This window comes from Chanos chanos, chromosome 6 (genome assembly GCF_902362185.1).
Source record: "Chanos chanos chromosome 6, fChaCha1.1, whole genome shotgun sequence".
Classification (NCBI taxonomy): domain Eukaryota; kingdom Metazoa; phylum Chordata; class Actinopteri; order Gonorynchiformes; family Chanidae; genus Chanos; species Chanos chanos.
Window position 1 is genome coordinate 38,258,193 of NC_044500.1, and position 13,073 is coordinate 38,271,265.

The 13,073-nt window shown below is 44.6% G+C and overlaps 1 protein-coding gene across 3 annotated transcripts in view; it reads left to right on the top strand.

Moving 5' to 3' along the window:
* srgap2 (SLIT-ROBO Rho GTPase activating protein 2) overlaps positions 1-13,073 on the top strand; it is a 74,120-nt gene that overhangs the window by 56,070 nt on the left and 4,977 nt on the right. For all 3 annotated transcript variants that reach the window (XM_030776372.1, XM_030776374.1, XM_030776373.1), the window contains 13 exons: positions 202-417; positions 1,552-1,680; positions 2,589-2,810; positions 3,820-3,921; positions 4,405-4,602; positions 5,661-5,745; positions 7,309-7,336; positions 7,797-7,827; positions 9,087-9,147; positions 9,440-9,517; positions 9,695-9,829; positions 10,043-10,148; positions 11,663-11,887. In XM_030776372.1, coding sequence (XP_030632232.1) covers positions 202-417; positions 1,552-1,680; positions 2,589-2,810; positions 3,820-3,921; positions 4,405-4,602; positions 5,661-5,745; positions 7,309-7,336; positions 7,797-7,827; positions 9,087-9,147; positions 9,440-9,517; positions 9,695-9,829; positions 10,043-10,148; positions 11,663-11,887 — 1,616 coding nt within the window. The remainder of the gene's footprint in view (positions 1-201; positions 418-1,551; positions 1,681-2,588; positions 2,811-3,819; positions 3,922-4,404; positions 4,603-5,660; positions 5,746-7,308; positions 7,337-7,796; positions 7,828-9,086; positions 9,148-9,439; positions 9,518-9,694; positions 9,830-10,042; positions 10,149-11,662; positions 11,888-13,073) is intronic.

Consider the following 13,073-nt stretch of genomic DNA (forward strand, 5'->3'; position numbering starts at 1 on the left):
CTTTGTCTCTCCCCTCACAGTTATGGTTTTTGTCCCGCATTAAATGGTCTTTGAATCATGAGCCTGACTGTTGGGGGAACGAAGAGGGCTGGAGAGCTCGGAGGCGATAAGCTACCAAATCAGTCACATGTCTCACATAGTAGCTCTACCCCTCAACGTGACACGCATGCAAATAGGTAATCGTTCTCTTCCTCCCCACAGGTGATGAAGACCTACCACATGTACAACACTGACAGTATCAATGCAGAGAGCAAACTGAAGGAGGCAGAGAAACAGGAGGAGAAGCAGATGGGTCGCAGCGTCAGGCAGGAGGACAGACAAACTCCACGCTCTCCGGACTCTCTCGCCAGCATCAAAATCGAAGAGAAACACGTGCGCCGCAGTTCCGTCAAGAAGATCGAGAAGATGAAAGAGAAGGTGAGAACGACTAACGGAGAGAGAGAAAGGGACGGAAAGACGAAGGATGGAGAGCGAGAACCGTTTGGGTCGTTCAGGTCAAGGTTAAAGAGCGAGGGAAAGTTGTAAGAGGTAAAAATGGGAGTGTGTGAGAGAGAGAGGGGGGGGGGGGAGGTATGAGGTGATGAGAGCGGTAGTGTTTGCAGTTATGAACAGCTGGAGGAGAGTCTCCTGTCGTTGATCCCCGGCAGCTGTAGCATCCTGTTCACACTTCCTGTAGTGTCTGTCACACCAGGAAACAGGACACCCTCTGGACTGCATACCTGCCCCTGAACCGAGATCATGAAACTTAAGCTCTAGCCATGTGATACTGATTTTGGATTCATGAAACAGAGTTTAGCATTTAAAAAAGCAGTCCAAATCCTTTTAATGAGTCACTCATAAGAGCTTAATGTTTGTACTTAATTAACAACTAAAGAGTATCAGTTTCATTTGTTTCAGCTTACTCAGATATAATGTATTTTCCAGTGAACAATTTAAAGCTTCACCAGCTGAAGAATAGCCCCTGTTATTTATGTGTGTCTGGTCTGGTCAGGATGACGTTAGACATGTTATTGGTTGAGGGATTTTTAGGGCCCGTAACCCTTCCGAGCCAGACGATATTGTCTCTCTCTCTCGTCTCGGAATGACGTCCGCATCCGCCTTCGTGTCATCATACTGGGTTATGTTAGCTGTTAGCGTGGATTCCAGCACCTGTTGACAGGCTGATTGATGTTGGTGAGAATACCGTTTCTCAGAGTCATTCCCGTCGCCTGTGTCTTCTCATCCCTCTCTCTCTCTCTCTCTCTCTCTCTTTCTCTTTGGACTGAATCAAAGAGAAAAAAAACTACTTGTGGTCATTGTGAGCTGCAGATTTAGCAAGGAAGTGGAAGCTAGTGGTCGCCGCTCAGTATTTCCCTGCAGTCTTACAGCCAGAACCTATCAAAGCTAAGCAAAGGAGACACTAGATTCCTGTTCTGTTTTTTGCTGTGTGTAATTCCATGGCTTTAATTCAACCCCTCTCTCTCTCTCTCTCTCTCTCTCTCTCTCTCTCTCCCTCCCTCTCTCCCCCTCTCTCACTCTCTCTTTTTCTGTCTTTCTCTCTCCTGTTTTCAGCGCCAAGCTAAATACACTGAGAACAAGCTGAAAGCCATCAAGGCCAGGAATGAGTACCTGCTGGCACTGGAGGCAACTAACAGCTGCGTATTCAAATACTACATCCACGATCTCTCTGACCTCATCGATGTAAGCCTGTCTGCCCCTTACCTCACCTCTGCAGTTTAAATTAGAACCCTCCTGAACCCTCCAACTGCCCCTTCTAATCATCAACATTTTTTGTGATCTTCTAGCAGCTGTTGTATTTTCAGTTTTTGAAAAAGCTACACATTCACATGCAGTTAAGTAAACAAATATGATTGTTAGAGTCAGATGAAAAATGAAGTCGAGTCAGTCTCATTAATTTCAATTGGAAGTCTTTTAAATACTCTGTTAGAGACATTTAGCACCACTTTGAAGCCAAAAAACTGGCTTTGTAGGCTGAAATACCACATAGTTATAAAGATTAGTAGCAATAACATGTGACAAACAAGACTTGTCAGGTCTGCCACTGTAACATGGCAACCTACTGCAGAGTAGTCTGACCCCACAGGTAAACAAGCAGCAGCACTAGGAATGGGATTCATGAGGGATTTAATTTTCCTGTCAGTATCAGATCCCTTCAGTGAAAAACCCGTGGAGCATGATCCTTCATGCTCTTACTGCCTTCACACTGTGCATTTGCAGACAGAAAAACCCAGCTGTCTACCCTATGAGTGTAGGGGTATGGGTGTAAATAATGAATTTTCATGTAAACGAACAAACTGTACCCAGCTAGATGAGAATATTTTTGCTCTTGGTATGGTTTCTCCCATCTGAGGACGTAATGGAAGCAAGTTATGCTCCGTCTCTTAGGAAATTTTGACAATCTATCGGGTGTTTTATTTGGGCTCTACTGACTGTCCTATACTCTCGCTGGTTGGATGTTTCTAAACTGTTCAGTACTCAGTATTATGATTTTGTCTACCTGCTTGATATAGCATTTGATTTGGCTTTTTCACCGGTATTTGGTCTTGCCGTCTAACATGGTACTTGATTCTCTCATTACTCTGTGCCAGTGCTGTGACCTGGGTTACCATGCCAGTCTCAACCGGGCGCTCCGCACCTACCTCTCAGCCGAGTTCAATGTGGAGACGTCCAAGCATGGTGGTCTGGAGGCCATAGAGAATGCAGCGGAGAACCTGGAGGCAAATGCTGACAAACAGCGGATCATGGAGACCTACAACAACGTCTTCTGCCCCCCCATGCGCTTTGACTTCCAGTCACACATGGGAGACATGGTTAGTAAATGCAGAAATATGTTTGCGTTAGTGTAAACAGATGTTTTGAGGGATAACAGGAGCCGTAATAGTTTATTTAGTACTATAGTATGGTACTATATTGTACTTAGGTACAGTCTCAGTGTGAGAAATGCTAGATAAGATGATTTGTGGCTTAATTATTGTTGAAGCACCTGTTGACGTTTCAAATCTGATGGTGGTATTCTTGCCCTCAGTCAAAATCCCCGTGACAATACAAAAAGTTTGTAAACACCAAGACATCTAGTAGTCCTGAAGCGCTTTTTTGGAGAGGCTGTGCATTCCTCTGTGTTTTTGTTTTACTGATTTGCTGAGTAGACTGGATGCATCTGGCTTTATCGGAGACGGTTACTGTCTGTGATTCCTGCTGCATGTCCAAACAAACTGAGGCTTGGCATGCTGTCAACTCCAGAGGAAAAAAGTATTTCTCAATCAGACACAGTCACAGAGAAGTCTTAGCCTGCCATAACTACAACAGTGGTACATTAACTCTGTGTTATTCAAACACACTGTCAACAGACTGTACATTAACTCTGAATTATGGTGATTGAGGGTGTTCGTGGAGAGACAATCATCTGATATGTCTAATAGTGAGATTGTCTAACAGACACTAAATGATAAGTTGAGGTGTTGTGTGAGTGATGTGGGTTTGCGTGGCTGGTTTATACACAGCTGAGGTGTGTATCCCCGTGGTCTGTTCAGTGGTGTTGTGTGAACTCATAGGCACTGCAGCTGCTCTCCTCTGCGTTAGAGTAAGTCTCTGGCGCTGTGGGATGTTCTTAAAGAAGGGAGGGACACGTACGTCCAGATGTGCCCCAGCTGTTAATGGCCGCTGTGAGAGAAAAGGCAAAGAGTAGCCGGCAAGGGTCACGCGTTCTGCCCCAGGCATATCTCAGTCAGTACATGATCCCTCTCAGCCATGCGAAACACAGACATCATATTTAACTCAACATTAACTCTCTCTCTCTCTCTCTCTCTCTCTCTCTCTCAGGTGGATCACATGTGTGCCCAGCAGTCGCTGCAGGGAGAGTTGATCCAGAGGTGCCAGCAGCTGCAGTCTCGTCTGTCCACACTCAGGATAGAGAACGAGGAGGCATGTACTCCCTCACGCTGTTTCATCAACTGTCAACATCAAACAGCCCCCTGACTGATCGACTCTTTTTGCATATGTGAATTTCTGACACAGAATTCATACGTCACTCATCGCTCAAACAAAGTGTTTCTTTGTATATACACACATTTGCTGCTAACCATCACCCACAAACAACCCTTCGTCCTTTTTTTTTTCTCAGCTTCTATATAAACACCCACTCATTATATACACATGCTACAAAAACCAACTTGCCTTACAGCACCAGTGTCTCCATTAAGTTTTTGTTTTGTCATTCATGCACATACTAATATACCCTCCCAATTTCTCCCAGTGTTCATTTTATTTCATTTTAGTTTCAATTTCCTAAGGCATCTCGATTTTAGAATATGACTGAGTATATTGCCCGTAGTGCCTTGTCCGCTGTGACGTGTAACGGTGTGGAATGAGCTAATTTCACGTGTCTCTTCTTTGGTGGCTCTGCAGGTGAAGAAGACCATGGAGGCCACCCTCCAGACCATCCAGGACATGGTGACCATCGAGGATTACGATGTGACCGACTGCTTCCACCACAGCAACTCCATGGAGTCGGTCAAATCCACTGTGTCCGAGTCCTTCATGAGCAAGCCCAGTCTGGCTAAGAGGAGGGCCAACCAGCAGGAGACGGAGCAGTTCTACTTCACGGTATGTCAGCGAAAGGGAGGGAGAGGAGAGGAGAGGGAATGAGGAAATGAAGGAGAGGTGAGAGAGGACGAAGAATGACAAACAGGAAGATCTGGATTTGCAAAAATAAAAATGAAATGCCCTGTTATTTATTTTTTGTTTGTTTCTCCGCCCGTCCTTATAACAGCAACGACAACAGCAACAAAAACGTATTGTGCATAAAATATGTGTTGAAAATCAAACATTGGTTAAAAAAAAGTTAAATGATAATAATATTTTATCATTTTGACGGTATCAACAGAAAAGCTGTGGTTAGAGAATTGGAGGCTTGAAGGATAGGTCAAGTTGACTGAAAGTAATTATTTTGATGAAAGATAATGTTATTCGGTCAGATTATGACAGATTGGCTTTTCCAGTGGGTAATTGAAGTAGATTGGAAGAGTGTAAAGACAGTAGTTGTCCTAGTAATCATCTCGATAGGAATTGCCAAAACAGATTAATTTGACTTGTCCAGCAGCAGTACAGAGACATAAATCTTCCTCAGTCTTCTGCTTGTTCGAGCAGGATAATGGCTCCACTAAAGATCAATGAAGGTAAAAGACTCCATTGATTTGCTGAAGGAAGTTTTTTTTAATTTGAAGAAAAGAAAAAAATGCTCCTTTTCTTTCCTCTCTCTCTCTCTCTCTCTCTCTCTCTCTCTGTCTTTCTCTCTTTCTCTTTTTCTCTCTTTTCAACAATGGGAAAAGCCTTTAGGTGTTGCGACATGTCTTTGCACCATTACTGGGAACTACCAGTGGCACTGTTATTGTAATGTTTGTGATGTTTGATGGATGATATTGTAAACATCTGTCCAACAGCACCCTGTTACTCTCAGTCATCTTGCCACTGCTTATGTCAAAGATCCTGTCAGAACACTCTCAGGCCTCTGGCCGCAAGTCAAGCGCTGACCTCTGACCTGTTAGTCCTCTAGTGGGTGAGGTCTGCTGGGTGACAGAATAGCGTTCACATACAAACAAAAACTCGGGGTCACTTTGAGAGGAGTCTGACAAAAAATGCATTCTGTATTTGTTCTATTTCAGAAACTGAAGGAGTTCCTGGAGGGTAGAAACCTCATCACCAAACTGCAGGCCAAGTTTGACCTCATCCAGAAGACTCTAGGAGAGAGTGAGTTATCATCTCTCTGTGTGTGTGTGTGTGTGTGTGTGTGTGTGTGTGTGTGTGTGTGGGAGGACAGCGTCATGTGTCAGGGAATGAGTGGAGTGTTGGGGAATGGACAGTGGGGGTGTGCAGGGTCACTCTGAGACTTGGAGAATGGTACTGAAGTCATCCGTCATTGAGGCTCTATGGAAAAAATAACAGTGAAAGGCTTTATGCTGGTCCTGTGTGTGCCTGGGACAACCCCGTCACTCCCAGGGACAGGAGAGGAATGGAGGTCAAGGGCTAGCCTTTGCATACTGAGACTACTCTGATAGACCAGCAGCTCCCTTGGCTGGAGGGGGGGGAATTTCCTTCTCTGTCTTTTCTTTCTGTCTGGGGCCTGTCTGTCTTGCCACCCACTCATTCCTGTTGAATCCTATTTTCTTACATCTAGAACAGCAGACATTTGCCTTTAAAGGTCTCCTATTCATGTGCTCAGTTTTGATGAACTACTGATGATAGTTTGATGGACTTGAACGATAATCAAAATGAGGTTTTAGGGTTTTAGTAATACAGTGGTAACGGCTATGACTGTACTCGTAAAGAAGATGACGGTCACAAGATGAAGGGTTGCTGAAGACAGAAGACGATGACTATTAGAGTGAGAAATTTTAAACTCCACAAGCCTCTGTAATAACTCTCCAGCGCTGTGACAGTTCAAGTCATTGCATTCGTAGTGAGAGCTTAGTTCGACAAAGAGCATGCTGCACTGTTCAATTAGTTTCTGACTGTTATCCTGGGGCTGCTGTATTGAGGAGAGCACTAGGCAGGCCCACGCACTGCAGGCCATTAATTGAATAAACGCATTGAGTCAAGATCAGATAGAGATCTCGCTGGAGTGTGAGAGGAATTTTACAGATCAGACATTTGGATGATTAGACCTTTGATGTTTGTGAAGGTTACCAATTGTGTTTGTGTGTGTGTGTGTGTGTGTGTGTGTGTGTGTGTCTCCTGTCTGAGTTATGAGGAAACCAGCAAGCCCTGCTGTCATTGAATTGTTTCCCCTCTTTGTAAACGTTTGGCAAATGAGTGTGTGTCTGTGTGTGTCTTTCTGGGTCAGTTGACACGTGCAGAGTCAGGATAGCAGGCGATTTGTGGAAGCGCAGAAGGGGGGAAAACTCTGCTTTCCTGTGTGAGTGCAGCTGTGTGTGTGTGTGTGTGTGTTCGCTCACACGCACATGCTTGCGAGCACCCATCTCCATGTGTGTGTCTGTGTGGATGTTGGCTAGCATAGATGGAAGCTTTCATGGGCCGCGTGGATGTGGGGTCCACTCCCACAGGAAGACCCCCGTGGGGCAGAGAGGGGGATGGCGGGGATGGCGGGGAAACCGGGTGGGGGGGATGGGGGGGGGGGGGTGTCCTCTGGGGGAACTCAGTCACTTCTGCCATGCTTATGTGTCCAGCTGTGGCCATTTCCTCCTGTATGCTAAGTCTGCTCTGGTTAACTGTGTGTGTCTCTCTCTTTTTTTCTCCCCCCTCCTTCTTCCTTTCTCACTCCCTTTGTCTTTTCATCTGTTTAACTTCCTTTAGGTCAGAAGACTGACTATTGCCTTGCCAGGTAGGTGTATCAGGAAGCAAATAAATGAAACGCAGATTCACATAAACACTCCATACACACAGGTACATCTACAACTGCCAAAGGTAGTTAGGAATTTAAGATTAAAGACTTGTCTAGACATAATCATAACTTATTCAAATGCAATGATTTATTTATTTTGGCTGGCTGGTCGGTGTGTATCTTGGAAACTTAAAGTTAAGAGGAATGTGAGAGTAAGTCTCACAACAAGCGATTTCCTCGCAGTCCTGGGTTGTGGGCACATGGGAAGAGGGCATGTACATTAAAGCAGGGCTTTCTCTGGAGGGTAATTTGTAGTGGCATAATGGCTCCAGGCAGTGTGCGGTTGAAGGGCTACATGCATGGCAAAATGAGGGCGGTTTTGGGGGGGGGAAATGATACCCGTAATGACAGAGCTCTGTTTTCTCTCGCTTCACTCTCTCTTCCTATGCACGTCCATCAGTGGAAGAAGGAACTCCTCCGTGCGGAAGCAGGTAATTTCCAACCACTGTTGCATATCCATGCATGTGAGAGAGAGAGTAGTTGTTTGTTTATTTGTGTGTGTGTTTGTGTGGGGGGGGGGCTGCATTGTCTTCACGTCACTGTACCTTTTAATGTTTCCATATGTGAGTAACGACCACACAAACAGTGCAAAACCTTTACCGCTTTTACATGAATGGTGCGAGTTTGTCTTGGGCCATATCTTTATGCTTGGAGCACATTGTCACTGACAGCCTGTTGGTATGAAAGCAATTGCCTGGAAAGCTACTCACTGGCCTCATTCAGGAGGGCAATGAAGTGTGGTAACCTTCTTGTACCCGTGCCCAGCAAAGTGCTACCTCTTTCCTGGCGCTGCCACCCTGCAATCATCGTCTGGCCCCACGAAATAATTTTAGAGTGGCCTTATTTTCCACCTAAAACCTAAGCCTTCACTACAGGAATTAGGTACAAAGTAGTTGCTCAGTGTTGAACAGAATGGAAGAGGGAAGAAAAATGGAACTACCCTTAGACGAAAATCACACTTAACACTATGGTATCTATGTTGCCCCCTAGTGAAAAGATGTGCAAATGATCCTTAACTCCCATTTATTTGTAGCAAGCGATTCAATGGTTGTGAATAATCTATTGTTTGTCACCAACTGGATCGCAGATCTGGTTAATAGCATACATTTTAAGAAGCCAAAAGAGGATGTTTCTCTAACCCTTTGAAGATTAAATACAGTTTTCCATTCACTGGTTTTAGAGAAAGGTTTGGGGCGTATACTGATAAAATCACTTGTCTGTTGCCATAGACCCTTTGTAGTTTGGTTATATTTACATTTACGTGTGTGTGACTTCTTTTTCCTCACATTGTCAGACATTCTCAAGCCGCTGGTGATATGTCTCACACCCGATTCCAATCCTGAGACGTGTCCCAAATTCTGCCTGGCTTAGCCATTTCCTGAACACCCAAACAAACAAAGGGAAACCGTGGAAATGAAGCTGTCTCCTAGCAACCACTAGATTCTGTAGCCCTCTCCCCCATGGCTTAAACCATGAAGGTTCTTTTTTTTTCCCCCCTCCTAAATTCTCTTTCTGACACTCGCATCCCTTAGCAAATATTATTACTATTTGAATTTGGAGCAGTTGAACAGAGGCCCTTGTTCATGAAGGTTTTTCCTGAATAACACACCCCCCCCCCATCACTCCTGACCAGTCCTGCATATTTTCTTCATCATTTTTCTCCCCCTTTTTTTTTCTTCTCCTTTTGTAGGACTCCAGCCAAGTTATTCCCCTGATGGTTGAGAGCTGTATTGGCTTCATCAGTCGGCACGGTAGGCTGAGTCTCGTTGTGCTAGGCCAGTGATCAAACCCATTGCCATAGGCACTGGAGCTCTGCTCCTCTTCAGTCTTTCCCTTCCACAAATGAACACAATGTTCTTTTTGGTTCACTGCTCAGCGTGAGGTAGAGCTTCACTCTGTAGCATTTAGAGCTTTGTCACTATAGCAGAATGATTTCATTCTCTTGTCCATCGATTATACCATTTATGAAAGACTTGCACTAATACTGAGGTGCTTGCCCACTCACATTACTCACTGACTGAAGGAACATCGCTGTGTCCACAGGTCTGCACCATGAGGGCATCTTCAGAGTGTCTGGCTCCCAGGTGGAGGTTAATGATATCAAGAACGCCTTTGAGAGAGGTATGAATAACCCTGGTCTTATCCTTCAAAAAAAAACAGTAAATAACTGCTTTTCTGACCTTGGTTGGACTGCGTCGTGATGATTTAAAAATAGCAGTAGCAGTGTCACAAAAAGGGCAGGGAGTGGATTTGTTTCAAGATTAATGAGTGTCCTCTTGTAATATCTCTTTGTATCAGGTGAAGATCCCCTGGCAGGAGACCAGAATGACCATGACATGGACTCCATCGCAGGCGTGCTCAAACTCTACTTCAGGGGCCTGGAGAACGCTCTCTTTCCTAAGGAAGTCTTCCATGATCTCATGTCCTGTGTCTGTGAGTGTCTGTCATGTTTATACTTGAGCCCTTTGTACATAGGATGGTACAAGAGACCAGAAATGTTCAAATTGTTCTAACTTTTGTTTCTCTTACTGGTCCTACACCCTTTTCTGAGAGGCGCATTACACATTGAAAAGGGTGGAGGATTTCTTTTTTTTTTTTTTCTTTTTTTTTTTCCTGACCTCTAAATGACCAATTCTATTCATTCAGCCATAGAGAACCTGCAGGAAAGAGCAGCCCACATCCGCAAGGTCCTGCTGTCACTACCAAGCAACACCCTGGTCATCATGAGATATCTATTTGCTTTCCTCAACCAGTGAGTACTGTACATGCCCAATGTCCACAAAACAACTTATTTCTGCAGCACAGCAACATGATTTGTGAAATCACTGTAAAGCCAGCTCTAGGACTTGTGTGCAATTTAAATGTGAGTCAAACCTCATTTCCATTTGCTCCGTCAATTCAAAAACTAAAGTTGTTTGCTCTCGTTGCTATAGGGAAACTTATGTAAAATACTCTCACAAAAAAAAAAAAAATCTTTTTCTGAAGATTTTTTTAATGCAAGTTTTCTCAGTGAAGTAAATCCGCCGTGGAGTTCAGGTGTAGATTCTAGTCGCTGAGGCTGGTAATGCATTCCGCTACGCTCTTGCCTTTCCTTTTTTTAATCCCGCTCCTCTCCTCTGTGGTCCATTTTAAAGAGCCTTCCAGTCCACAACACAGTCTTTGCATTTTTCTGGCTGCTTATGTTGGTGTGTGCATGCGTGTATGGTTTCCCGAGCTGACAGAGGCTGTTCCAGCTCTGATATCATGGCCAGGAGAGGGAAGTAGTTGAACCGGGCATGGTGTTGCCATCAGGCCCCCCCTTCAAGCTCCTGATCTGGCCCTTCTAACAGGTCTTCCCTGAAAGGCCTCTCTGTTTTGGCTACAGCCAATAGATCTTTCCACAGCAATAAAAGTCAGTAGAGGTGCCAGATTGAGTCTCAGAACCTCTGGGCCTCTCCATTCGTACGCTTTAAGTTCCAGTCTGGTCAGGTCCGTATTTAGAAACTTACCACTGAGCACGTGCACACACACACACACACACACGCACAGTGCATTAAGTATTAAGGCTGCTAAACACACACAGGCATTCAGCCCTGATGGCAGAACTCTTGATGTGCCAAACTGTGAGGGTAAAGAGAGTGCCAGAGGGAAAGAGAGAATGAAAAGGAGAGAGAGGGAGAGAGAGAGAGAGAGAGAGAGAGAGAGATTGTGCTGTAATTGGAGACTGCTCTGTCATTGTAACTGTCTTCAACATTTCTCGTAAATCCTGTTTGGAGCTTTTCCATGTGGAAGTTCGTACGGGCCCACTCCTCCTTTCTCTCTCTCTCTCTCTCTCTCTCTCTCTCTCTCTCTCTCTCTCTCTCTCTCTCTCCCCTCAGCCTCATCAACTCCACTGTGCTGTTTTTTTGGTTCAGGGTCAGCTCTCAGCTCTTTGTGAAAGTATGGAGGGTAGTTGTTCTTTGGGGAGAAAGATGAGGTCTCACACCACAGACACACTTAAAGAAGTTCTGTCTTTCCCACATGGTGAATGAGCTGTCACTGAGGAGTTTATATGGCCCAAAGTGTGTGAAGGCCCTAGACCAGAGCACAAGCTGCTTTTTACATTAGGAGCAAACTCAACTTCAACTCATTTCCCTGTGTGAATGAGAATATGCAGGCTTTTTATAAGAGAGTGTATTTAGCAGTGGTTAATATGTGTGCCTATTGGTATTGCATACTTTAAAGTATTGTCTGAATAACTCATCTCTCTCCCTCTTTCTCCTTCTCTCTCTTTCTCTCTCTCTTTAGTCTGTCTCAATACAGTGAGGATAATATGATGGATCCCTATAACTTGGCAATCTGTTTTGGACCCACACTGATGTCTGTTCCTGAGGGGCATGACCAGGTCTCCTGCCAGGCCCACGTCAATGAGCTCATCAAGACAATCATCATTCACCATGAGAGCATCTTTCCAGGACCTCGTGAACTGGAAGGGCCCATCTATGACCGCGGAGGGGCCGCAGAGGAGTACTGGTACGTCTAGAGGCTTCATGCTAGGTTCAGGTTCACCCAGACAGAACCTGGAGCCTGAGGAGTCATCTCAGGAGCTTGATTAGACTGATATAATAGAAAATTTGTGGAATTATTGATGATTTTGATGGTAGATTTAGATGGTAGATTTTTAACAAATGGAACTGTTTAGGGAACTGCTTTATCTGTCTAAAGGCTTCAAGGGTTTTAGGACTTTGAGAGGGGGTCTGCACAGTGGTCAGATAAACAGATGCAACAATGACCCCCAGCCAATGTTCATACTTAACCTCTTCTCCCTTGCTTGGTGTCCATTTGGCTATGCTCGCCAAGATGTCCTCATGAAACTAGCCAGAGGAGGGGCGGTCTGCCAGGCCACTGAATTATTAGTAGTTGTGTCCTTTAAAAAAGGTTATCTTTAAAACTCAAGGCCAAGTGTTAATGGATTGAACCCATGCAGCTTTTTCACAACCATTTTCATGCTGCTCCAGGAAATCACTGGAAGAACTGAGTCACTTAGGGAAAGACACTGCATCAGATCATATTACGCCTTCAGGGCTTTGGAGCTATGTCTTCTGTGTGGAAGCATTTGCTTTTTTGAGTGTTTAGGCTGATAAAAACTGTTTCTCATCACTTGGCTGAAAAATACCTCTTTAGAGTTAGCTGATTGCTGTTCACTCTGCCTAATAAAAAGTACATTCCAATATCTTTTTGCTAAGGTTTAACCATGAGCTTTGTTTTTTTGCTTTTCTTCTTTTCACACCCATGCATACACAGAAATGTTTATGTGAAGTTAAATAATATTAGATGAACTATCGTTGTAAACTCACTGTCTTTTAGAGAAGACAGCGGAAGAGAGATTATCTTACTGTGAAGGTAGCCGTTTCATTAGTGTCCAAAAAAGGCTAAAGTACATTTAATATCATTATAAAGTTTTATATGTAACCTCCTGCATGTGTCTCCTGGGTGCCTCTCCAGCTCAGAGCAGGATGGGAGTTCAGGGGGCAGAGTCATTAGCTGAGGATTTCCACTGCCCCCATGGGACAGGGATTAAGATGCAGAGCAGCTACTGAAGGACTGAAGGCTCATTTGGTCTGTGCAGAGAAGCCACAAGGATCGTTTTACCTAAATGGCTTAGATCAAAGCTTTACACACACACACAGACACACACACACAGAGTTTCAGAGGAGTA